Here is a 23,429-nt window from a genome sequence, read left to right as displayed (position 1 = left end):
GAAGAATTTTCTTAATGATAATTATCTCTTCTAATTTTTCACTATTTTCTATAAGATATAAAAATTCATCATTCTATAAGATATAATTTTGATATTTTCTTCATCATGCATAAAATTCATCACAGAATAGGTCGGCCTCACGATCATATTTTCTTCTTCTGCAAAAAGGTAGATCGACCCCACGATCATTTATATTATGTAAATATGTTCTGTTATCGTAACCAACTCAGCTATGCTTCGGGGGTTTTGATATTTTCTTCTGCAACTTGAGGTGCTATTCAATAATGATGGTAAATGAAGGCTGCTTGCTTGCTTGAGTGGCTTGATTTAACGGCCGCCGAAATTCCTCGGCCGCTTCTGGTTTTTTCAACGAGAACAATCCTTTTCCGCAATCGTCACCGCCGCAAATTCCCTGCTGCGCCGCTTTCTCTTCCGCTGCCCGACGGCTTAACTATTTCTCGGAAAGTGGAGACTACCACTTGCTGCTGGTTGAGGCGATCTGCGTGGGAATCTCTCGTTCCCCCTCTGTGAGCTAAGGATCGGCGTGCGCCGCGGACGATACTTATCGCCGAGCTTTCTTGTTTCTTCAATTCGCAGGTAGGGTTCGTTCTCCCTCTCGGTTTGCTCTGCGATAGCAATTTGTTTTTTTTTTTTGGTTGAGCTGGTACCTAGGATAGCACCTCCTAAAATCCTTTTGCTGGATCGATGATCCTATTTTATAGCGAAAATTTTGATTTTTAATCGCAAATGATTCATCGAACTTACCTCGGTGCTAGGGATGATGGAATTGCAGCGTTTCACTGAGCTTTCTTGTTTCTTCGATTCGCAGGTAGGGTTCGTTCTCTCTCTCTATGCGTTTTGGTATTTGGTTGAGCTGGTAACTAGGATAGTACCTCCTAAAATCCTTTTGCTGGATCGATGATCCTATTTTATAGCGAAAATTTTGATTTTTAATCGCAAATGATTCATCGAACTTACCTCGGTGCTAGGGATGATGGAATTGCAGCGTTTCACTGAGCTTTCTTGTTTCTTCGATTCGCAGGTAGGCTTCGTTCTCTCTCTCTCGTTTTGCTATGCGATAGCAATTTGGTATTTGGTTGAGCTGGTAACTAGGATAGTACCTCCTAAAATCCTTTTGCTGGATCGATGATCCTATTTTATAGCGAAAATTTTGATTTTTAATCGCAAATGATTCATCGAACTTACCTCGCTGCTAGGGATGATGGGATTGCAGTGCAGCGTTTCAGCACCGCGGATTTTCTCCTTTCGTGTTGGCGGTTTCTTTCGTATTCTTCCCTCTGGCTTGCAGATAACTGTTTATCGCTGTACATTCTCATTGCTGGAAGAATAACGCTCCTTCTGTGGGAAAAGATTATGTCATGAGTGCATTGATGTGCAGGAACTGAAAAGGAAAATTGGCTTCATAGATTTCCAAGTAAAGTCTTATGGATGACTTACCGCTTACTGATTATGAAGGGGGTGGGAGTCCAATTTCTAATGATCCATTTGGGCTCTTCTTCCTCATGAATTTTGATGGTTATAGTGAAGCATGTAGTCCAACAATTGTAGATCAAATTGTATCTACTTTAAGCTTTCCAGCTGCTCAACCAGAATCTGGTTTGTGGGCTTCCTTATCATCACCGAGGGTTTCTACTCAAATGGCAAATGCTGTTCTTGGAGTTAGTAGCAACTCGGGTGATGCTAATCATACCTGCAGGGATAATAAACTATTTTCTAGATTGAGGCAGGGGTCTTCATCAGATTGCCCTGGAATGGATGTTAGTAGTAGTAGGAGTGCTAGTTATTCTGCTTATGATTCCAAGTCAAACGAAGTGGTCGTTACTGTTCCTCCATCCCTCCAAGGGATTTCTTTTGAAGAAAGAATGCTTAAGGCTCTATCCTTGGTTAGGGAATCATCATGTTGTGGAATTCTTGCCCAGGTTTGGATGCCCATTAATCACGGTGAGCAATACGTGTTAAGTACATCTGAGCAACCTTTTCTCGTAGACCATAGTCTTGCTGGGTACCGCGAAGTTTCAAGGCATTTTACCTTCTCACCTAGGGGAGCCCCTGGTTTGTTCGCTGGGCTTCCTGGTCGTGTCTATGCCTCTGGAAGGCCAGAGTGGACCTCGAATGTCATCTATTATAAAAACTTTGAGTACTTGAGGATGGACCATGCAGTCAATCACAAGGTACGTGGTTCTCTTGCTGTTCCAGTTTTTGACACTGATGTAGATTCATGCCGTGCAGTGCTTGAGCTTGTTACAACAAATGAAACATGCAACTTTGATACAGAGATGGAAACAATTTCTGAAGCTCTTGAGGTCAGTGTTGCTATGACATTAGAAATCTTCACATGAACATATATGTAATATGTTTTGCCGACATATGACTGTGAGGTGGTGTGGAGGATATTCTTTGTTGTTTCTTCTCTCTTGGATTGTCACTGGGCTTATGAGACATTACAGTAAGGCTTGTGTTTCTCTTCAGATTTCAGATCCTTGCTGAGAGCAGACTTTAGACCTGTTTGTTTTGTTGTCTTTTAGTTATTCTATGTTTTTATTTGTGAACTATCATGTTTGAGAAGCATACTTATCTTTTTGCATCTCAAGGTGCCTTTTTTTATTTGCCTTTTCAGGCAGTGAACTTGAGGTCCACAAAAGTACACGCTTCCCTACAGGTAGTTGTGCTAATCTTTGATCAATTTTCTTCTAAGATAGAGTGATGCTTCTAAATGTTTTTTAAGAATGATTTCTTTTCTTTTGCAGAACCTCACAAAGAGCCAGCTTTCTGCATTCTCAGAGATTCTTGATGTATTGAGATATATATGTCATGCATACATGTTACCGTTGGCACTTTCATGGGTTCCTATAAGACCTGATGGTAACCATTTAAGTAGGCCTATCCTTTGCATCCAAGAATCAGCTTGCTATGTTAATGATACACGAATGCAAGGTTTTCTTCATGCATGCGCTGCACATAGCCTCGAGACTGGACAAGGCATTGCTGGGAAGGCACTTCAATCAAATCATCCATTCTTCTCCCCTGATGTAAAGGAGTATGACATTCAAGAATATCCACTTGTACATCATGCTCGTAAGTTCAACCTTCATGCTGCTGTTGCAATCAGACTGAGGACCACATACACCGGAGATGATGATTACATACTAGAGTTCTTTCTACCAGTAAATTGTACAGGCACTGAAGAGCAACAACTCCTTTTAAATATCCTCTCAAGTAACGTGAAGAAAATTTGTAGAAGTTTGAGAACTGTTTCGGATGCTGGAAAAGCAGAAGCAGAGATAGTTGGAGTTTCAGAAGCACCAGTAAGTTCCCCATCAACTGATTTCTCAATTAAGCCCTCTCAACCAGTGGACAGAGCTGATGAAACAACTTATAAATTTAACTTTGGAGCTACGGAGATTGCATCTAAGGAACAAGATGGTGATGCTCATCGTGAAGAGGTGCTTGCTTCCTCAATCTTATTTCTAGTGTCATGCTTTGAGTATGGTTTCTGTAATGTCTTGAGCTGCAGATGTGTTATCTATTTGTTTTGCTTAATTGTCTTGTCAAATAATTGGGGTCTTCATGAAGCATTCTATGTTGAACTGATGGTCCTTTTGTCCTCATGATTGCTAACATGACCTCATGTAGTTATGTGGAAATCCAAGTATACACTTTACCTTATGGACTTAGAGTGACATCACTCAAACTATGGCTATTAATCATTTGATTTGGCGTCTAATACTTTTGACTAGTACAAGAACTCTCTGTAAAAGAGAGGGGCTGAGGAAGATCAAACAAAAACATCAGTTTAGGATAATTAAAAGTTGGTGCAAATCATGCCCCAAGTGGTAAAATTTGACTAAGATTTTTTGATGTTGTTGACAAATAGTTAGATCTATGTTTTATGTTTGCCAAGTGTGTAAGTGTAGTGATGGCAACAAATTTTGGGTTGGAATAGTCTAAGTAGGTCAAGGTCGATTAGATACTTGACAAATAAAGAAGTTCAATAGATGTTGGTAGATAGAGAAATTGAAGAATACCTGGGCTATGTTGGCCGATGGAGAAGTTCAACATATGTTGACAGAGAGAAAAGTCCAAGAGGACCTTGGCAGATGAAGAATATCAATAGGTATTGGAAGGATGCTCGAGTGTAGTAGGTGCCTTGGAGGAAAACCCAGAGGTAAGGCCTCTTGGCAGAGGAAGACCTGGAGAAAAGGTCTCTTAGCGGATGAAGAATAAGTGAGTCTTTGAAAGATTATGAGTGACTTGTAATTTTAGTTTTTGGGTGGATTTTTACTTCGGCATGAATCGATCAAGAAACAAATGTTTCTAGGTCATAGTCAATGAATGAAGTATTGATAAGCACATTCAATCAATTGGAAGTTAAGGTTAGTTGGCTGAATAGTTGAGTTAACTCAATAGTCGACTCAAGACGTTCTCCTCATGAATAGAATAATTCTGTTTCAACTTTAGTTAAATGAACAATAATTGAGTCAATTGAAGTTGGCTTGAGTAAACCAACAAAAATATCCATTGAAGGATAAGGATTGCAGCAACAATCATATGAGTAAATTGATAGGTGTTGAGTTGTTCCCGTCAAGAACCGCTTCTGGATGCAGCAACCTCTCCTCAGCACCACTCCGGGGTGAAGATGGACAGGAAGACAACTCTGGGATCGCCGGCGACCTGCGAGCACAGACACCGTGAGAAGGAAGGCCGGTGTGACCGGCGCGACCACTCCGATGCCTAAGTCAGATTCTGGAGAAAAATGAGGAAGGAAAGGAAGGTGACGAAACCAGGAGAGAGCATACCTGGCCCCTGTTGGAGGGGGGGCGACTCTCCTTATATACTGAGATAGAGGTTCGTACCACGGCCACGGTAAGGTGGAGCTTACCCCTCCAGAGTACACTCCGTACCGGCAGGGAGTGGCGTCTTTAATGATGCTTGTACGCCGCTTGTAGGGGGCGTACGTTAGGCGGCGCATTACCATACCCAGTGAGGGGGGTGTCAGATATCTGACTATAGTACAAGAAGGGGAGTGGTCAGTGAAGGAGGGTCTTATTCTGCCCCGATTCCTCGGGACGAGTCGGGTATACTGATCAGTCGGGCTGGCCGGGAGTCGGCTCGGCGGGATTATCCGAATCTTCTACTGCCAAACCGGCCTATCGGACTCGGGTGGGGCCCATTCGGGTGGTTACCCAGGGATTCGGATTCGGGCTGTAGTGCCCTGGTCGGCTACTTCCGGATGGTTGACTCGGTTCGGGCCTCCTTCGCGATCGAATCCGCCTCCGTATCTTACGCCCGTAACACTAGCCTTCCCGCGAGTCTAGTCGAAGGAGACGTGCGTTCGACTGACTAGACTGGGTGGGGCCCGAGTCCGAGTCGAGTTATGACTGTTGATATTCCTGAAGTATGTCGCCTATGCGAGGCCGCCACGTGTCGGGAAGACAGTGGCTGATTCGGATGGTGGGCACGTGGTCGGCATGGTGCGGGTCCTTTCCGAGGCATGGGTTACTGCGGCGGGCTGTCCGATGGGACAGACGAATCGTCGCCATAATGACGGAGAATCTTGCCTTGGAAACGCCAATCATCGGACGGTGGAACGTTGATCCCGCCTTTTTTCCTCCTTCGATCGGACGGCTAGGAGTCGATAGGGTTATGTATAAGTAGGGTGATAGGCAGGCGCCGCGCCTTCATCGCCGTCTTCGTCTTCCTTCTTCTCCGTTTTTCTGCTTCCGTCGCTTCTCTCAGTCTCCTTTCGCCGCTAGGTTCAAGTAAGCCCTTCTTCCTTCTCGTTGCTTTCGTTCTCCTTTCTTCGTCGCGTCTCCGGAGGATAGTGGTGAGGTTAGAGATGTCGTCCGAGGAACCTTCGAGTAGATGGTATGAGTCCACCCCGAGTACTTTCACGGACAAGTCCCGTTCAAAGCTCCGACTAAAATATGAGATCCCGAGTCAATATAGGATTGAGGTCCCCGAGCGTCACCATCGACTTCACACCCCTCCGCCTGGTTTCGTAACCTTTTTTCAAGGTCAGCTGGAGGGGGGGCTTCGGTTCCCGATTCCGGCCTTCTTTCAAGAAGTGGCCGAGTATTTCCAGATCCCCTTAAACCAACTAGCGCCCAATTCCTTCCGACTTCTCTGTGGGGTCGTCTTGGTGTTCCGTATGTACCAGATCCCGCTAGACCCCGCTGTTTTCCATTTCTTCTTTTACCCGAAGAAGATGAAGAAAGAGGGTGTGTTTTTCTTCAACGCGAGACCGGGTTTCCCTTTTCTAGTCGAGTACCCGAGTTCTAATAAGGGTTGGCACCCGCAATTTTTCTATCTTTCTCCCCCGAGTCCCTTCGACTTCCCGACTGAGTGGCAGGCAGAGCTTCCGGCTTTGCCCGTTCTGAAGCCTTATAAGAAGAACAAAGTCTACCTGGAGGCTTCCGAAGTGCTGAAGGGCCTTCAATTCGATGTTAGCAAGCTGGTAGGGGAAGAAGGGCTTCTCTTCCGAGCCGGCTTGAGTCCCATCGTTGCCGAGCTTCCGGCAGCACTCGGTAAGTTGTTTCTTTACTCGGACTTCTGTAATGACTAACCCAGCCTTTCTTCTTTCTATGGCAGACGACGTTTGGATGGACGCGTCAAAGAACAAGTTTCTTGAAGTGGACTCGGGCGTCCTTGGAGGCGCTGGTAACGCCTACCAAGCCGACTGCTGCGGAGGGGGCCGAGGCAACGGCCGCTCTCGAGCCCGAGTCAGTGGAGCCGCTGGCGACAGTAGTACCTGAGGGAGAGGGACCTCTCCCCGTGCCGATAGAACCCGAGACCTCCACTCGGGAAGGAGAACCCGTGGCAGCAGGGCCGGAGGACGCGCGTCTTTCGGCAAGAAAGGGGAAGGCACCGGCGGAAGTGGAGAGCCGATCGAAGAAGTCTTCCTCTTCCCACTCTAAGAAGAAACACCACCGCTCCCGCTCGCCCGACCGCGAAGGGAAACGGTCGAAGAAGTCTAGCCCAACTCGTCGCGAGGAGAAGCGGCTGAAGAAGTCTCGAGCGTCTAAGGGGCATCTTCCCGCATCGAGCACTGCGGGTGCAAGCGCGCCCGATCAAGGCCTTGAAACCGTATCTCCTCTACCGCCGGCGCCGACTGAAGTAGTTGACGTGGATACGGGCGCGGTGGGGGCGACGACTCCTTCTGCTGGAGCGGAGCCAACGCTGTCCGAACCGGCTGTGGTAGCCGAAGCGGCCGGGGCGGCCACGGCACCTACGGCTGAGGGGCCACCCGAGGGAGTGGTACCCCCGACTGGAGGTTCATCCTCGAGGGTTGCAGGGCCGACCAGCTCCGGCTCGGCCGGCTCGGGGATCGCTCGCCCGTCTACGGCCGGCGCCGACTTCCGCTCGATGCAGATGACCCGAGTGGCGGCCGATGAGCCCTTCACCCAGGAAGAGGTGATGGAGATGATGAACCGGGTCCGGGCGATACGGGGCGGTGACTCCTTCCGGGGGTTGAATACCTCTGAGCTGAGTTATCGGGGCAACTTCCACATTTTGCGGGTGAGTACTTCTGATTTCTCTCAATCTGGTGTTTTCTTGCGCTCCTTCGCAACTAATCGGCCTTCTTAAGCAGTTTTGGGTCGAGCACATGGAGCTGCACACCCGCTTCCTCTACTTGAACCGCCAAGTCGGGGTGCTGGACCGACAGATGCAAACGCTAAGGGCTCAGGACGTCGAGCGCGCGCGAGAGCTGGCGGAGGCCAAAGCGGCTGCGACCAAGAGTGGCGAAGAGGCTGCTCAATATCGGGCCGAACTGCTGAAGGCCCAGGAGAAGGTGGAGACCCTCGAGCAACAGACGACTTCGGCTCGGGCCAAAGACCAGGAGGAGCTGAGGCAGATCCGCGACCAACTGACCCAAAGGGGAAAGGAGCTGTCCCGAGTGCTTGAGGAGTCGGCCACCTGGAAGAAGCGGGCGGAGGATCTTGGCCGAAGAGAAGAAGGCCTTGGAAGGCGAGTTCGCTGCCTATAAGGAAGGGAGAACCCGGGCGCGTGCAGGCGGCCCAGGAAGCCTGGCTGGCGTCGCAAGAATACTTCGACCAGTTCCAGGAGAAGACTGCCCGGATGCTGGAGCATGGTTTCGACGGGGCGTTGAAGCAGGTGTACGAGGCGGGTCTGTTTCCTCCCGGCACTTCCCTTGGAGTTCTTAGACATAGACAAAGTTTGGTCGGAGCTGCCCGAGTCGGAGAGGAGGGGCCGGTAGATAATGTAACCTCTTTTTGTACTCCCTCCACTTTTTGAAGATGAATGAAAAGTCCTTTGCCTTGTAGTTTGCTGTAACCCGTGCGTGTCTTCAGTGTCTGTCTTGGACCGGGAGAGGTTAAACCCTGAATCGGAGGGCGATTGCTGAAGGAGCAGGTCGCTGTCCTGAGGGGAGAGATCGGTCCCGACTTTGCCCGATTACTCGAATCCGACCCGTTTGAGGAGGGCCATTAGCTAAGGAGCAGGTCCGAGACCTGATAGCTCCGATCCCGACTATGTCCGAGTCGGGAGAGATTGGACCCTGAGAAGGGCGATTGCTGAAGGAGCAGGTCCGAGACCTGATAGCTCGATCCCGACTATGTCCGAGTCGGGAGAGATTGGACCCTGAGAAGGGCGATTGCTGAAGGAGCAGGTCCGAGACCTGATAGCTCGATCCCGACTATGTCCGAGTCGGGAGAGATTGGACCCTGAGAAGGGCGATTGCCGAAGGAGCAGGTCCGAGACCTGATAGCTCGATCCCGACTATGTCCGAGTCGGGAGAGATTGGACCCTGAGAAGGGCGATTGCCGAAGGAGCAGGTCCGAGACCTGATAGCTCGATCCCGACTATGTCCGAGTCGGGAGAGATTGGACCCTGAGAAGGGCGATTGCTGAAGGAGCAGGTCCGAGACCTGATAGGAGAACTTGCAGCCGGATGGACAGGGGTTGAGTAACGCCTGAAAAAGCCGTTCCATTATCAGACAGGCTTACAATAAAAGATACAGGCACACATAAGAAAGGGGATTCCCAGGAATTCGTTAAGTCCGGTAGGGTTGCAAGTGAGTGGCGCTCCATGGACGCGCCAAGTCCTTCCCGGCTGGGTCTGTTAAGTAATATGCGCCGGAGCTCGTCTTCTTGACTACTCGATAGGGGCCCTCCCAGGGCGGTTCGAGCTTGCCGACGTCTCCCACCGGCTTGACCTTCTTCCAAACCAAATCTCCCACTTGGAAGGTTCGAGGGATGACTCGCCGATTGTACGTGCTGCACATGCGTTGCCGGTAGGCAGTCAACCGAGCGGCTGCTCGGTCTCGGGTTTCGGATATGAGATCCAGCTCCATGAGTCTCCGGCCATCGTTGTCGGCGTCGTAGCATTGTCGCCGATCCGACTCGACGCCCACCTCCATGGGCACCACCGCTTCCCCGCCGTACACTAAGTGGAAAGGTGTCATACCCGTGCTTTCCTTCGGAGTGGTGCGGTACGCCCAGAGGATGCAGGGCAGTTCTTCCACCCAACTTCCTCCTTCGTGATCTAACTTGGTCTTCAGTCCCCGCACTATCTCCCGATTGATGACCTCGGTCTGCCCATTGCTCTGAGGGTAGGCCACCGAGGTGAAGGCTTGCTGGATGCCAAGTCCCTTGCACCATTCTTGGATCTTTCTTCCTTGAAACTGTCGTCCATTATCCGAGACGAGCCGACAGGGAATGCCGTATCGACACACGATGTTCTTCCACAGAAACTTGAGCACTGCGTCTTCAGTGATTCGGGCCAAGGCCTCGGCTTCCACCCACTTGGAGAAGTAATCCACCGCGACCAGTAAAAACTTCTTCTGCTGGGGCCCTGTCGGGAAGGGCCCGACTATATCCATCCCCCATTGGTCGAATGGGCACGAGGTAGTGGCTGTCTTCAACTGCTCCGTCGGGTGTCTTTGGAACGGTTGGTATTTTTGACAATGGAGGCAGGTGGACACCAAGTTTCGCCGCGTCTGCTTGAAGAGTCGGCCAAAAGTACCCGGCTAAGAGAACCTTCCGGGCCAAGGATCGTCCGCCAGCGTGATTACCGCAACATCCTTGGTGGGCTTCCTTCAGCACGTACTCAGCGTCCTCGAGGCTGAGACATTTAAGCAACGGCCGAGAGAAGGCTCGGCGGTACAGTTGTTCCCCGATCAAGGTGAATCGGGAGCTCGTCTTTTGAGGAGACGGGCTTGCTCGGGGTTTGCAGGTACTTCACCATTTCGAGGAAAGCGAGTATCGGATTCCTCCAATCACTCGGGTCGGCTGTCCCGGGTGGCTGATCTATCTGAGCTATCCAGGCCACTTGTGTAATCGGCCCTTCGTCCGTCCATTCAGTGACCGAACTCGCCAATCTGGCTAGTTCGTCGGCTTTGCAATTCTCGGCTCGAGGGATCTTAAGGAGAGTGACCTCCTTGAACTCCGTCTTCAGTTTTGCGAAGGCTTCGGCGTACCGACGGAGCCGATCATTCTTGATCTCGTAGTTTCCCTCGACTTGCTGGGACACCAGCTGGGAGTCCGAAAGGAGCTGCACCCGGGTGGCTCCCATCCTTCGAGCCGCCTGCAGGCCCATGAGAACTGCCTCATACTCGGCCTCGTTGTTCGAGGCCTTGAAACTTAACCGTACCGAAAGCCGAACTTCTTCTCCTTGGGGAGAGACCAAGAGTACTCCGACTCCGCTCCCTTGCTTGTTGGAGGCCCCATCGACGTATGCCTTCCATTCTTCCTTCGGATTCGCCCTGGTGTGCTTCAGCGAGGAAATCCGCCAACGCCTGAGCTTTGATCGCCACGCGAGGTTGGTATTGGATGTCATATTGACTGAGCTCCATTGTCCATTTCGCCAGGCGTCCCGAGAACTCGGGTTGAGTAAGCACTCTTCCCAAGTTGCTGTTTGTCAAGACAGTTACCGGATGAGAGAGGAAGTATGGACGGAGTCGCCGAGTCGACAATACTACCGTCCAGGCCAGCTTCTCCAAGCTGGTGTATCGGGTTTCGGCGTCTTTCAGCAGGCGGCTGAAGAAGTAAACTGGTTGCTGGCTCTGTCCATCACTCTTTACTAACACCGAACTGGCTGCCGACTCGGTGGTAGAAAGATACATCAAGAGTGGCTCTCCTGGGAGCGCTTTTGCCAATCGGGGAAGTTGAGTCAGATAAGCCTTCAGCTCCTCAAGGGCTCGGTCGCATTCGGCGTCCCACTGGAACTTCTGAGCCTTTCTAAGGACTTTGAAGAAAGGAAGGCTTCGTCCCGCCGAGTGAGAGATGAATCGGGATAAGGCCATTATGCGGCCGACCAGCTTCTGAGCTTCTCTTAAGTTTCGGGGAGGGGCCATTTGAGCTAAGGCTTGTATTTTTTCCGGGTTGGCCTCGATTCCTCTTTCGGTGACTATGTAACCGAGAAAACGCCCGGCTCGAACACCGAAGAGGCACTTGGCCGGATTCAACTTGAGCCCGTATTGCCTCAAGGTGCTGCAAGTCTCATCAATATCGGCTATGAGAGAGTCCGCCCGAGCCGTCTTGATTAAAATGTCATCGACGTAGACTTCAATGTTTCTCCCTTGTTGTTGTTGGAACACCCGATCCATCAGGCGTTGATATGTGGCCCCTGCATTCTTTAACCCGAATGGCATAACGGTGTAACAAAAGGTGCCATCGGCTGTTATAAAGCTAACCTTGTCCTGATCGGTTACATCAAGTGGAATCTGATGATAGCCTTGATAGGCATCTAACATACATATGTATTCGAACCCAGCAGTAGAATCCACTAATTGATCGATGCGGGGTAAGGGGTAGCAGTCTTTGGGGCACGCCTTGTTGAGGTCCCGGAAGTCGACGCACACCCGCCATTTGTTGTTCGGCTTCGGCACGAGCACTACGTTGGACAGCCATGTCGGGAAGTGCACCTCCTTGATGTGTCCCGCCTTCAGGAGCTTCTGCACTTCCTCTCGGATGACCTTGTTCTGCTCGGGTCCGAAGTGCCTCCTCTTCTGCTTGACGGGCCGGCTATCGGGCAGGACATTGAGTCGATGAACCGCGACGGAGGGGGGACGCCCGTGAGATCTTCAGTGCTCCATGCGAAGACATCTTGATTCCGGAGGAGGCAGGCTCCGAGACTCTCTTTCAGTTCGGGCGCCAGGTCTGCTGCTATATGGACCACGGTCTCGGCACGGTCGGGACAAACCTGCAAGGTCTCTTTACCTTCAAGGCTTGTTATGGAAGGGGCTTCCTGCACCGAGTGGATCCCGTCGCCTTGTATCTTTCGGTTCTTCCTCGCTTCGGTTCTGACCATGTCCACATAGCACTTCCGGGAGGCCAGCTGATCTCCTCGAGCTTCCCCGACTTGATCCCCAACCGGGAATTTCATCTTCTGGTGATAGGTGGAGACCACGGCCGAGAAGGCGCTGAGAGTCGGCCTTCCCAAGATGACATTGTAGGCGGATGGCGCGTCTACAATGGTAAAGGGGACGCGTCGGGTCCTCTTCAAGGGCTCCTCTCCTAGCGAGATTGCTAGGGTGATCTGACCGAGTGGCCGCACTTCGTTCCCCGTGAATCCGAACAGGGATGTGGTCATAGGCGACAAGTCGGCCTTGTCAATCTGCATCTGCGCAAAAGCTTTCAAAAATATGATATTTACCGAGCTGCCCGTGTCGACGAAGACTCGGGCGATGTTGTAGTTGGCGATGGTGGCGTGCACGACCAAGGCGTCGTCGTGCGGGATTTCCACGCCTTCCAAGTCCTGAGGGCCGAATCCGAGGATCGGTCCTTCTTCTCGCGGCCCTTTACCGACACCGCAAACCTCCAGTTGTCGACTGTGGGCCTTTCGGGCTCGGTGGGAATCACCGTCAGTTGCTCCCCCAGTGATCATGAGAATGTTACCTCGGGTGGCGTTGTTCTGGTTATGGCCGGGGGAGTCTTCGTGGTGGTGGGGCCTTGGTTCTCGGGGGGCCTCCTCTCGGGGAGCCGGTGTCCCTCGCCTTGGTGAACGGTCTCTGCGCTGAGTGGACCGAGGAGAAGGGGGCCGTGATCTGGAATTAGCCCGTTCGGCGGCGGTCCTCCTCTGTCTTGGGGTGGGAGACCTCCGCTCCCGCTGGTCGGCGGCTAGGCGCAGCTCTCGGGCATACTGATGGCATTCACTGGTGGCGTGACTCCTCGACTGGTGGTATGCGCAAAATCGAGGGACCCATCGCGAGGTCCCGGCAGGGGGGCCAGGCTGGTTAGTCACCTCATGGATGGTTCGCTGGTTTTGTTTAACCGGCGCTGAGGTGCGGTCCGAGTCGGACCTAGGCAGCAGCTGAGGCGCCGGTTTTCGATCGGCTCGGGGGGCTGGTGGAGCGTATTCCGGTGAGCAGAACTACCGTGGCCGGGGTCAGCATCCCGGCGCCGCGCGGATTGAGCTTCTTCCACGTGGATGTACTTGTCGGCGCGGCTGAGCAGAACATCGAAGTTTTCGGGAGGCCTCTTGATTATCGATCGGAAGAAGTCCCCCTCAGTCAAGCCTTGGGAGAAGGCGTTTACGAGGACATCCGAAGAGGCGGCGGGCACCTCTTGTGCTACTTGGTTGAATCGGTGCACGAAGTCCTTTAGAGACTCTCTGCCTTTCTGCTTGGTGGCGAAAAGATCCATTATGGTCTTGCGGTAAGTCTTGCTAGTGGCAAAGTGTCGCAAGAAAGCGCCTTTGAAGTCGGCGAAGGACCGGATGGAAGATTGCTGCAACCGATTGAACCATCTGAGCGCCGATCCGGATAAGGTGGTCAAGAAGACCCGACACTTGATGGCGTCCGTGTACTGGTGCAGCAGGGCGGCATTCTCGAATCGGCCCAAGTGGTCTTCGGGATCGGTGTTTCCCGTGTAGTCGGAGAACTGAGGCATTCTGAAATGCCGGGGTACTTCCTCCTCGAGGATTCGGCGCACGAAGGGAGAGTTTTCTAGCCCTCTCCCTTCTCCCGTCTCGGGTCCTTTCCCTCGGGCGGGGTCTCTGATCGGCGTCTGTTCTGCGGCTGACTCCATGGAAGCATCATAGTAATCGGCTTCCTCAGGGGCCTCAGGGAGGGGGCTCGTGGGGCTTCAGGCGGAGCTTGTTGTTGTCGAGTGGTGACTGGGGGGGCTTCCTCGACACGAGCGGGCATTCGCGAGGGCTGAGCTGCGGCCTCATGTTGGCTCCGGGTGACAGCTAGAACCGCAGTCGCTATCCTTCGATCTAACTCCTCCTGTGTCAGAGTGATGAGCTGAGGCTGTTGCGGTTCACCCATGGGCACGTCTTGATCCGGGACTTGCTATTTTCCCACAGACGGCGCCAAAATATGTTCCCGTCAAGAACCGCTTCTGGATGAGCAACCTCTCCTCAGCACCACTCCGGGGTGAAGACGAAGAGAAGACACCTAGGATCGCCGGGGACCTGCGAGCACAAACACCGTGAGGAGGAAGGCCGGTGTGACCGGCGCGACCACTCCGATGCCTAAGTCAGCGATCTGGAGAAAAATGATGAAGGAAAGGTGGATCACGAATCAGAAGAGCATACCTGGCCCCTGAGAAGGGGCTCTCCTTATATACTGAGATAGAGGTTCGTACCACGGCCGAGGTAAGGTGGAGCTTACCCCTAGAGTACACTCCGTACCGGCAGGGAGTGGCGTCTTTAATGATGCTTGTACGCCGCTTGTAGGGGGCGTACGTTAGGCGGCGCATTACCATACCCAGTGAGGGGGTGTCAGATATCTGACTATAGTACAAGAAGGGGAGTGGTCAGTGAAGGAGGGTCTTATTCTGCCCCGATTCCTCGGGACGAGTCGGGTATACTGATCAGTCGGGCTGGCCGGGAGTCGGCTCGGCGAGATTATCCGAATCTTCTACTGCCAAACCGGCCTATCGGACTCGGGTGGGGCCCATTCGGGTGGTTACCCAGGGATTCGGATTCGGGCTGTAGTGCCCTGGTCGGCTACTTCCGGATGGTTGACACTTTAATACATCCACTTAGAATTAATCATTATTATTGCAAAACACTCTATAGAAGTCGTTTCACTGCCATCGTTTAGATGGGAAAAAAAGTTAAATTTAGTTAGTGGTGCAATTTTGAATTCACTTTCACTGTGGTAGAATTCATAAAAGTAACATAGAATATAATAACTTAAAAATATTTATTTCCACATTGGATGTCATTGAAATTCTTCAACGCATTAATACATACGATGGAGAGGAGAGTTGTCTTTGTTTTCACAAGAGAACTATTGAATTACTAACTAAATTTCTCATGTGGGAATAAACCTATAACATATAATTATAACTCTATTATCTCTTAACTAATGGCAGTGAGTAGGGTACCTCTGAAATTTGCACCTACTCATGCCCATCTAAGACATCTAATACTTTTACTCATTATGTGTACTTATTGCTCTACTCATATTCATCATATACTAGTAATCCTTATCTAATTACACAGGCTTTGGACTTGTGGTATCCCTATTATGATTTCAAAGATCATGTACCCATTGTGGATACTAACCGAAACTCAATTTGACTTTAATATGTAATAAAGGAAAAAAGAGATAGTATTTTATTATAAAATTGATTAATTTTACATGTTATTTGAGTCATTAAACTTAAAAGTTATCTCATATTCATAATGTGTATCTACTACTTCGCTAGTGGTACCCAAACTTGTTTAAATAGGCCAAGTATCCACATGTGCCAAAAACAAACTCATCCCATTGCTAACCTTATGTCTCTCTCAAAGTTGGAGTGTAGATTTTGAATTATTAGAGTTTTAGCCTTAAAGTTGATAAAAAGTCAAGGCAAATTGATTAAGGTAACTGATACCATATAAGATTTCAATGTAGGGATAAGATCCATGTAGTTGATCTCCAATAGTCGATAGTCGCAACAAATGTGGCTTGATGGTGATGATATTTATCAACTATGGTCAAGTTAAGCATAGATAAAACGAAAGCTTAAAGAACACAATCATTGTCCTGTGCTCACAATTTTAACATATCAAAATATACAAGACACACAAGTGGTTACTTTTTTTGTTGCAGTTAATCCAGGAAATTAGCCACCTATTTCACACAGATGGCATCATGAAATCTAATTTCCTAAATGTGGGGGGTTGTTTTCGGTCAAAGCATTAACAAAATATCAATTGGTAGACTAAAATATCTTGTCTCGTTGGAATGCTTTTGCGCTATTAAAGCTCATAAAGTTTTATTCAAATGTCCTATATATCGCCAACACTAATGGCTTGGTGCAACAGTTCTATTCAAGTTTAGGCAATGGATTGTCAAATGTTGCGACTTTACTTATTTGTCGATTGATATGTCAAGAAGGCACTTTTATGCAAATCCCTAAAGTATTGTAACTATATTGCAGCATTTTGAACTCGGTTGCCATTCATGTTGAAGAGAGCGAGAAAAATAGATCTATTGGGCATAACATCTATCTTTGAGATTAATTGCATTAAATGTTAAGTCTCTTTTCCTTTTACTGGCCAACCATGCTTGTTCATTTACTTTGTATAAGAATGGGAATCGGAGTTTATTTATCGAAAGCTTCATGTCGATCTAAATCTTGCATGTTTCAACATGTGCCAGTTAAAGCCTAGCTCAGTCAAACAAGCTGAGAAAAAACCCAGTACAACTGAGAGGCATATTAGTTTGAGTGTTCTTCAGCGATACTTTTCTGGAAGTCTCAAGGATGCCGCAAAGAATATCGGTGGTGAGTAAGCATTACATCTGTACTGGTTATGATACGTTAGCGTTTGTTTTTCGTACAATAGCTTTGTAACATACAAAGTAGTACATCTCCTTACGATACGAGTTAATTTGACCTGAGTTGTCGATATTCTGCTATTTTTTAAAATGTTTTGCTAATGTTGCAGTTTGTCCTACGACACTCAAAAGGATATGCAGACAACATGGAATTTTAAGATGGCCGTCTCGCAAGATAAAGAAGGTCAATCGTTCGTTGCAGAAAATCCAAAGTGTCATAAGATCTGTACAAGGAGTGGAGGGAGCAATAACATATGATCCTTCTACTGGCTGCCTTGTTGCAGCAGTCTCCTCTGTGGAAAAACCAGCATTGCTAACTTTAGAGCCAAAGGGTAAATCAATCTCTTCTTTTCACAGCATTGAGAAAGAACATCCCGTTGGCAAAATGGAGCCGGATAGATCTTCCCTTGTCAGGCATCAGAGAGAGAGTACAGTCCAGCTAAAATGTGCTACCGATGAATTTGGCGGGTTTTCAAATGATTATAGCAGAGACTTGGACTGGACTTGTGCAGATGGTGGGCTGGCGCCGGATGCTAGAACTCAAGCTTCACCTTATCCCAGAGACACAACTGATCATTCATGTCGTGCCGTAGGAATAGGCTGCTGCATAGGGGGCAATGATGGCTCAAGGTTGGCGAACTTCGAAGGTCAGTTTGTTTCAGGAAGCTCAAGTTCAGCTATACTTAATAAAACTCAAATGAATGCTGAGGCAGATGGCGGAAACACAGAAAACAACAACCCTTCTTCTTCTTCAAGCATGACCGAAGCTTCCAGCGACAACTCATTAAAGAACAGGACATTGATCTCGAAAACTTTGCCGTTTGTCACAGTGAAGGCTACTTGCAAGGATAACACAGTTAGATTCAAGTACTTTCCGTCTTCGGGTAGTCACCACTTGTTTGAGGAAATCGGAAGGAGATTCAAATTGCCGGGAGGGACTTTCCAGCTGAAATACATGGATGATGAGGAAGAGTGGGTGATGTTGGAGAACGATGCTGATTTGCAGGAATGCATTGATGTAATGGAGAATATCGGGTCACGAAATATGAAGCTACAAGTTCGATACGCCCCTTGTAACGCAGATAGCTCCACCAGCAGTAACTATCCAAAGCTGTGAGTCACATAAAAGAAGAACAGCCCGAGAAGAAAGTAAAGTGCAAATAAGAATTTCGACTACTCAGTTGATTCAAGTACTACACTACTTAATTTGGCAAATCGTCGGCAGAGTGAGTTCTATGTTAGAAGGAACCAAGCTGCACCTTGTATTAGCACACACACTTAGATGTAGAATAGATAAGAATTCTAGAGCTGTTGTTGGTTAGTAAAGTTCTTTAGGAGTTTTCTTGTATATAATATAATTACTATTTTTTTCTTCTTCTTCGTTCTTCTTTAATCTCTGTAAATTATCCTTTAGGAGGTTACAGTTTATTTGCTAGTGAAACTTTGTAAATTCAATCACTGACTTTTTTAAACAAGGCCAAATATTTTGGTTTAGGTCAATCATCATTATTATTTTTTTGATAATCTAGATATATCTAGTTCTTCAAATTGATTAATTTTGAAAATGATCAATTCGATTTCATAGAATTTTCATCGGTCATTAAGTAAATCGAGAAGCATGCATGATTTCATGCATCATCTTATAGTCAGCGTTTCAAAATCTTTCGGAGGATTAAGTCAATCACTAATTTTTGATTGCATTGAGTCACAACATTTGCACCAGGGATAGAACTTGACACTACTTATTTTATAGTAAAAAAAAAATCCTTCCTTCCTTTAATGCTCAACATGTAGCTATGTAATATCAAGGCAAAAAAATTTAACAAAATCATTTAAAATCTTAATATATATATATATATATAATTTATTTTAAATATTAAAATATATTGAGGAAAAATTTTAAGAGATACGTTTAAGATAATATAAATATAGAGGATGATATAGTAGGGGATAGAGTCCAATAATAAAAAAGAATTTTTTTCACTTAGTGGAATAAGACTTGATTGCCATTGTATTTTAAATATCACAATATAATATAAAAATTTATAAAGTCAAAAATATTAAGAATTAAGAATCAAATAATAAAGGTTTTTTATTTTAAAGTTGAAATGGAATTTAAGTTTAACAATATTAGATGTAATTAAATAATTATTAAGATAGAAAGTAATCAGTTGTCAATAGTTGAGAGTTTTAAATATTTAAAATTATTTTTGTAAAAGTATGAAGAGGTTGAAAGATATATCTTACATAAAATACAAGTAATGGTTAGAATGGAGGAAAGCATCAAATATTCTGTGATTATAAAGTACTTTTAAAATTTAAAGCGACGACCTACTGTGTTAATTATATGGAACTGAATGTTGACTATGACTCAAGCATATGAGTGAAAATGAAAATCACAGAGATGAAGATGTTGTTGGATTAAGGGTGCAACTCAAGCATACATGGAAGAGATCATGAGATTAAAAGGATGGAAAGTATCTCCATTGACATGAGATCTTTTGAAGATGTTAAAGTGGATATGCAGACCATATGTAGAATATGAATAAAATAAAGTGGATAATATATGAGAATAAATAAAATAAGAAATGAGAATATTAGAGTGAAAGTCAAGATTGCATATATTGAGAAATATTTTAAATTAAAGTATAAATATGTACTTAGATGACCAATAAATTCTTCACTTAGATGATGTGAAATTATGATAAATATGCACATTAAATAAAAAAAAGAAAGATCAAAGAAGATTTAATTAATAATGATAAAATAAGATAAAATTTATTTAAATATAAATGATGATATAGTATGGAATAGAATTAATAACGTATAGTAGAAGGATCTGTATAACTGATTGCATTTAGTAGGATAGTCTTTGTTTATTGAAGCCATTTGAAAATCATCTAAGTTTATATTTTTCTTATTCATTTCACAATAACTACTTAATCTAATCAATAATTTATCAAAAAAAATTTTACTTGTAAGAATAAAAAAATGTACTAGGAATACATGCTAATAAATAAATAAATAAATATGCTAATATAAGCACATGAATATTTTAAAATAGAAATAAAGAATATTAAATAAAAATCTAAATATTTTGAAAAAAAATAATTAAGGTGCAAAAGATTTTATAGCGAAGTAATGTCTAGTCCATTGTTTCACTTCCTTATCTATGTTTCCTAGATTCTTTTAGGTTTCAACTATAGCAATAAAGAAGAAGCATGGTAATATTGACAAAATCATCAATAAAATAGTAACAAAATAGTTATATTTTAAAGTTTTAGTATATTAAAAGATCTAAAGGATTTTGATAAAAGAGTAAGAAGGGAATATCTATCAACAACCTAATTTGATAATGAAAAAATTAATAATAATAAAAAAACATAGTTAGATTCAGACCCGATCACGGTTCAAAATCGACGGTTTGACGGTTCAGAACCGCCGGTTCGACGGTTCATGGCAGGTCGACCCTTAACCTTAACCGCCCAAAACGGTTACGGTTCACAGTTCAGAACCGTCGGTTCACGGTTCACGGTTCACGACGGTTCGAGATTATTATATTAAAAAATTTAAAATTTAAAATTTATTAAAAAAAGGGCTTGCACTTATTAAGTTGTCTACGTATCCCCTTAGAAGTAATTACATCAATACTTCTTTGTGTTTCGGGCGTCGGAAGGTGTTGGGTCTCGGTCTCATCATCGGTGGATTGAATGTTGGGATCCTCGTGCGCTATTTCTTTTCCCCTTCGAGATCGATGTGAAGAACTTCCACTGTAGCCTCCTTCCATTGTAATCGAAAGATGGAGTCGGAACTCGGAAACGCGTAGAGATTAGAGAATGCGAACATGCGAAGTTGAGAATGAGAGTTAGAGAGTAGAGAAAGTGTGTGGAAATGATGAAATGAACTCCTTATTTATAGAATTTGGATCATAACGGATACTAAATCATAGTCATTGATAAAAAAACGGTCAAATGATCTTAGCCGTTGAAAAAAAAATAAAAAAAAAACCCCCAATGGCTCCGAACTGCCGGTTAACCGGCGGTTCGGAGCCGTTGGAACCAGCGGTTCAACCCGCCGATTAACCGATGGGCCGCCGGTTTCACATCCTTTTGAACCGGAACCGGCCCGACATCCTGCCGGGCCGGTTCCAGTTCGGCCCGGCTAACCGGGTCAACGGGCCACCCGGCCCATTGACCCGGGCTGGGTCCGAGCTGGACCCGGCCCGTGGTCGGGTCTAGTTAGATTTAGAGGATGAAGATAAAGAAAAAAAAAAGACTCTAAAAAATAGTCGATTGATTAGGGAATTAAAAATATTGACCTAGTCAATATAGCCTCCACGTGGAAAGTCTTTGATTTGATTAAAATTGACTATACATGGCACCTTTTCGATTCAATTAAAAGTGATTGAGATTGGTTTTACCTAAGAAGGTATTCAAATGAAATCAATTTGTTTAAGAAGAAGCCAGAATATTTGTAGGGAATTCGACAGTATTTAGAATCACTTGACCTACTTGATTAAGGAATTTGACTATATTCAAGGTCGTTTGACCTACTTGATTAAGTGACTCGACAATATTCAAGTCACTTGACCTAGCTCAAAAGTAGGTTAGTAAAAAATATGAGAATTCATCCAAATCATAAGGTAGCTTGTTGAGGTCCTTTAGATGGAAGTCAAATAAGATGTGAATGGCAAGGGAAAGTTATGTCGGTTACAAAAGTAGGGAAAGACAACGGTTACAGGTGTGGAAGTTAGTCGCCTATTTGAAGACATGATATGTATGAGACGCGATTGTTCCTTGCATCTGAAAAGTCATAGTCCCCGGTGTTAATCTTGCATATGAAGAGTCACAACCATCGAAGTTTACCTTGTATCTGAAGAGTGTTGGTGCAAGGAACATTAGTCTGTTCTCAGAGTTTCAATGTTTGACAATACACCTAAGTCTGATCAGTTTGATCAATGGTTGATCCAAATAGGACCTAATATTTAGATATGAGTGAAGTCTAGTCAGACCAGTTTAACCTGATGACTAGCAAAGAAGTCCTAGTTCAAGCTAGACAAAGGAGAAATCCTAGTTGAGGCTAGGCAAAAGAGAAATCCTAGTTGGAGGCTAGGTAAGCAAAGTAGGTAGGGAAAGTCCTAGTTGGAGGTTGGACAAGAAAGACCTGATGAGTGAAGCTGGGTAAGAAGTCCTAGTGAGTGAAGCTGGACAAGAAAGTCGTAACTGGATGTTAGGCAAATAAAAGTCCAAACAAGTCAAGGGTGATAAGATGTTTGGCAGGTGAGAAGTATATCTATAGAAGTGACTAGTCATAACTGGAGGTTAGGCATGGGAAGATCTAAACAAAATATTTGATAGGTGGGAAGTCTGCTTATGAAAGTGACTAGTCCTAACTGTAAGTTAAACATGAATAAGCCTAGTAGGTTAGACCTATAGGGTAAGACTTAGGTAAGCCTAGTAGGTCAGATGGACTACAGGTAGGCTTAGGTTACTTGGTTGTTTGTATGTTAATTTTCTAGGAACCAGGAGTTGAAAGCAAGACTGAAGAAGCATAAGAGGAGCAAACTGAAGCAGCTGAACCAAGATCGAGATCAACTCAGATCAAAGTCAAGTTGATTGGATCCGGACACCTAGATATTACTCTAGGCGTTCGGACAGTCTAGGCGCCCCTGGATGGTCCAAGTGCCCGGATTAGGAAGAATCACCCTCGATAGACCGACGAAACTGGATCAAGATAGGATCGGTTCCAAGTGCCCAGATAAGAATCCAGGTGTCCGGAAGAGTCTATATAAGGGTCTCAACATGCACCATAAGGAACAACTCTACTACTCCAAATTCTTCATCCTACGGTGCTGTGGAACGTGAACGACATCCTACTCGTATGATCAAGGAAGTTCCAGAAAGGGTGCGTTGTGCTCAAGACTCTAGATCAGCTACATGAGAGTTTGATTTTATTTCAATCTTACTATTGAACTTAACTTTGTGTTATTATTTAGACTGTAAGATATGTTTCTTCACCTCAAGAAAAAAAATCTAGAAAGGAGACCACTAGTGGATAGACGACTATCGTACATAGGCCTTGGATGTACTAATTCTGGAGGTTAAGAACTGAAGTAAATCCGTGAGTCCTCTTGCATTATTTTCTAATATATTTGCTATGAGTTTTTAATAGAACGAACGAACGATAAGAGTCACTATTCACCTCCTCTTAGCATGCGCACTAGTTCTACAAAGAGTTATAATCGTTGAAGTTAAAAGACATCAGAAAATGAAGAGTCAAGTCTTTTCCTTCTGATATAAAAGGTATTTGCTCCAATAACTGAGGGTATGCACAATCAACTAAGCAACTATTATCTCTCCACTCAATTCTCTGTTCATTTTTTCATTCATTTTTTCATCTCTGACTTAGAGTGTTGGAGGGGGCTATGTTAAGGTACACATTGGCCCTCTCTAACCTCAGTCTAAATCTCTTTCAAAGAGGAAGTTTGGGTTCATTATAGTTGAATCATCACTTTTGACTTATAGCCAAGTTACTAGCAGTTAAAGTTTTCAACTGTTAAAGTTCAACTGTTAAAGACAGACCTAATTAAAAGATAGAAGCTAAATCATCATCATCAAGAAGTCAATTTGTTAAGGAGTTGACCCATCTCTCGTTCTCTGAAACGAAACAACGA

General features: G+C 45.8%; 1 protein-coding gene across 3 annotated transcripts; it reads left to right on the top strand.

Moving 5' to 3' along the window:
• The first annotated feature begins 411 nt into the window (after positions 1-411).
• On the top strand, positions 412-18,121 carry LOC141830817 (protein NLP2-like). 3 transcript variants are annotated; one of them, XM_074718249.1, is made up of 8 exons: positions 412-597; positions 777-829; positions 990-1,042; positions 1,218-2,324; positions 2,639-2,680; positions 2,769-3,464; positions 16,580-16,703; positions 16,867-18,121. In XM_074718249.1, exons 4-8 carry the CDS (start codon positions 1,446-1,448, stop codon positions 17,871-17,873), a joined length of 2,748 nt encoding a protein of 915 aa, XP_074574350.1. In that variant the 5' UTR covers positions 412-597; positions 777-829; positions 990-1,042; positions 1,218-1,445; the 3' UTR covers positions 17,874-18,121. The 3 variants fall into 3 exon arrangements, with proteins under 3 accessions (XP_074574350.1, XP_074574352.1, XP_074574351.1); XM_074718251.1 differs by lacking the exons at positions 777-829; positions 990-1,042; XM_074718250.1 differs by lacking the exon at positions 412-597 and having other exon boundaries at positions 626-1,042.
• The last annotated feature ends 5,308 nt before the right edge of the window (positions 18,122-23,429 follow it).

Source organism: Curcuma longa, chromosome 6 (assembly GCF_044706935.1).
Source record: "Curcuma longa cultivar G26 ecotype Majalengka, Jawa Barat chromosome 6, ITB_CL_G26_1.1, whole genome shotgun sequence".
NCBI classification, from domain to species: Eukaryota; Viridiplantae; Streptophyta; class Magnoliopsida; order Zingiberales; family Zingiberaceae; genus Curcuma; species Curcuma longa.
Note: the sequence above shows the minus strand (reverse complement) of the source record. Positions and strands in the feature narration are given on the sequence as shown.

Excerpts from the sequence above, each read along its gene's own strand:
- LOC141830817 (XM_074718251.1), top strand. The coding sequence starts at position 1,446 with ATGGATGACTTACCGCTTACTGATTATGAAGGGGGTGGGAGTCCAATT. Across the intron at positions 2,325-2,638 it reads CAATTTCTGAAGCTCTTGAG|GCAGTGAACTTGAGGTCCAC; the intron begins GTCAGTGTTGCT and ends TTGCCTTTTCAG. Across the intron at positions 3,465-16,579 it reads GTGATGCTCATCGTGAAGAG|TTAAAGCCTAGCTCAGTCAA; the intron begins GTGCTTGCTTCC and ends AACATGTGCCAG.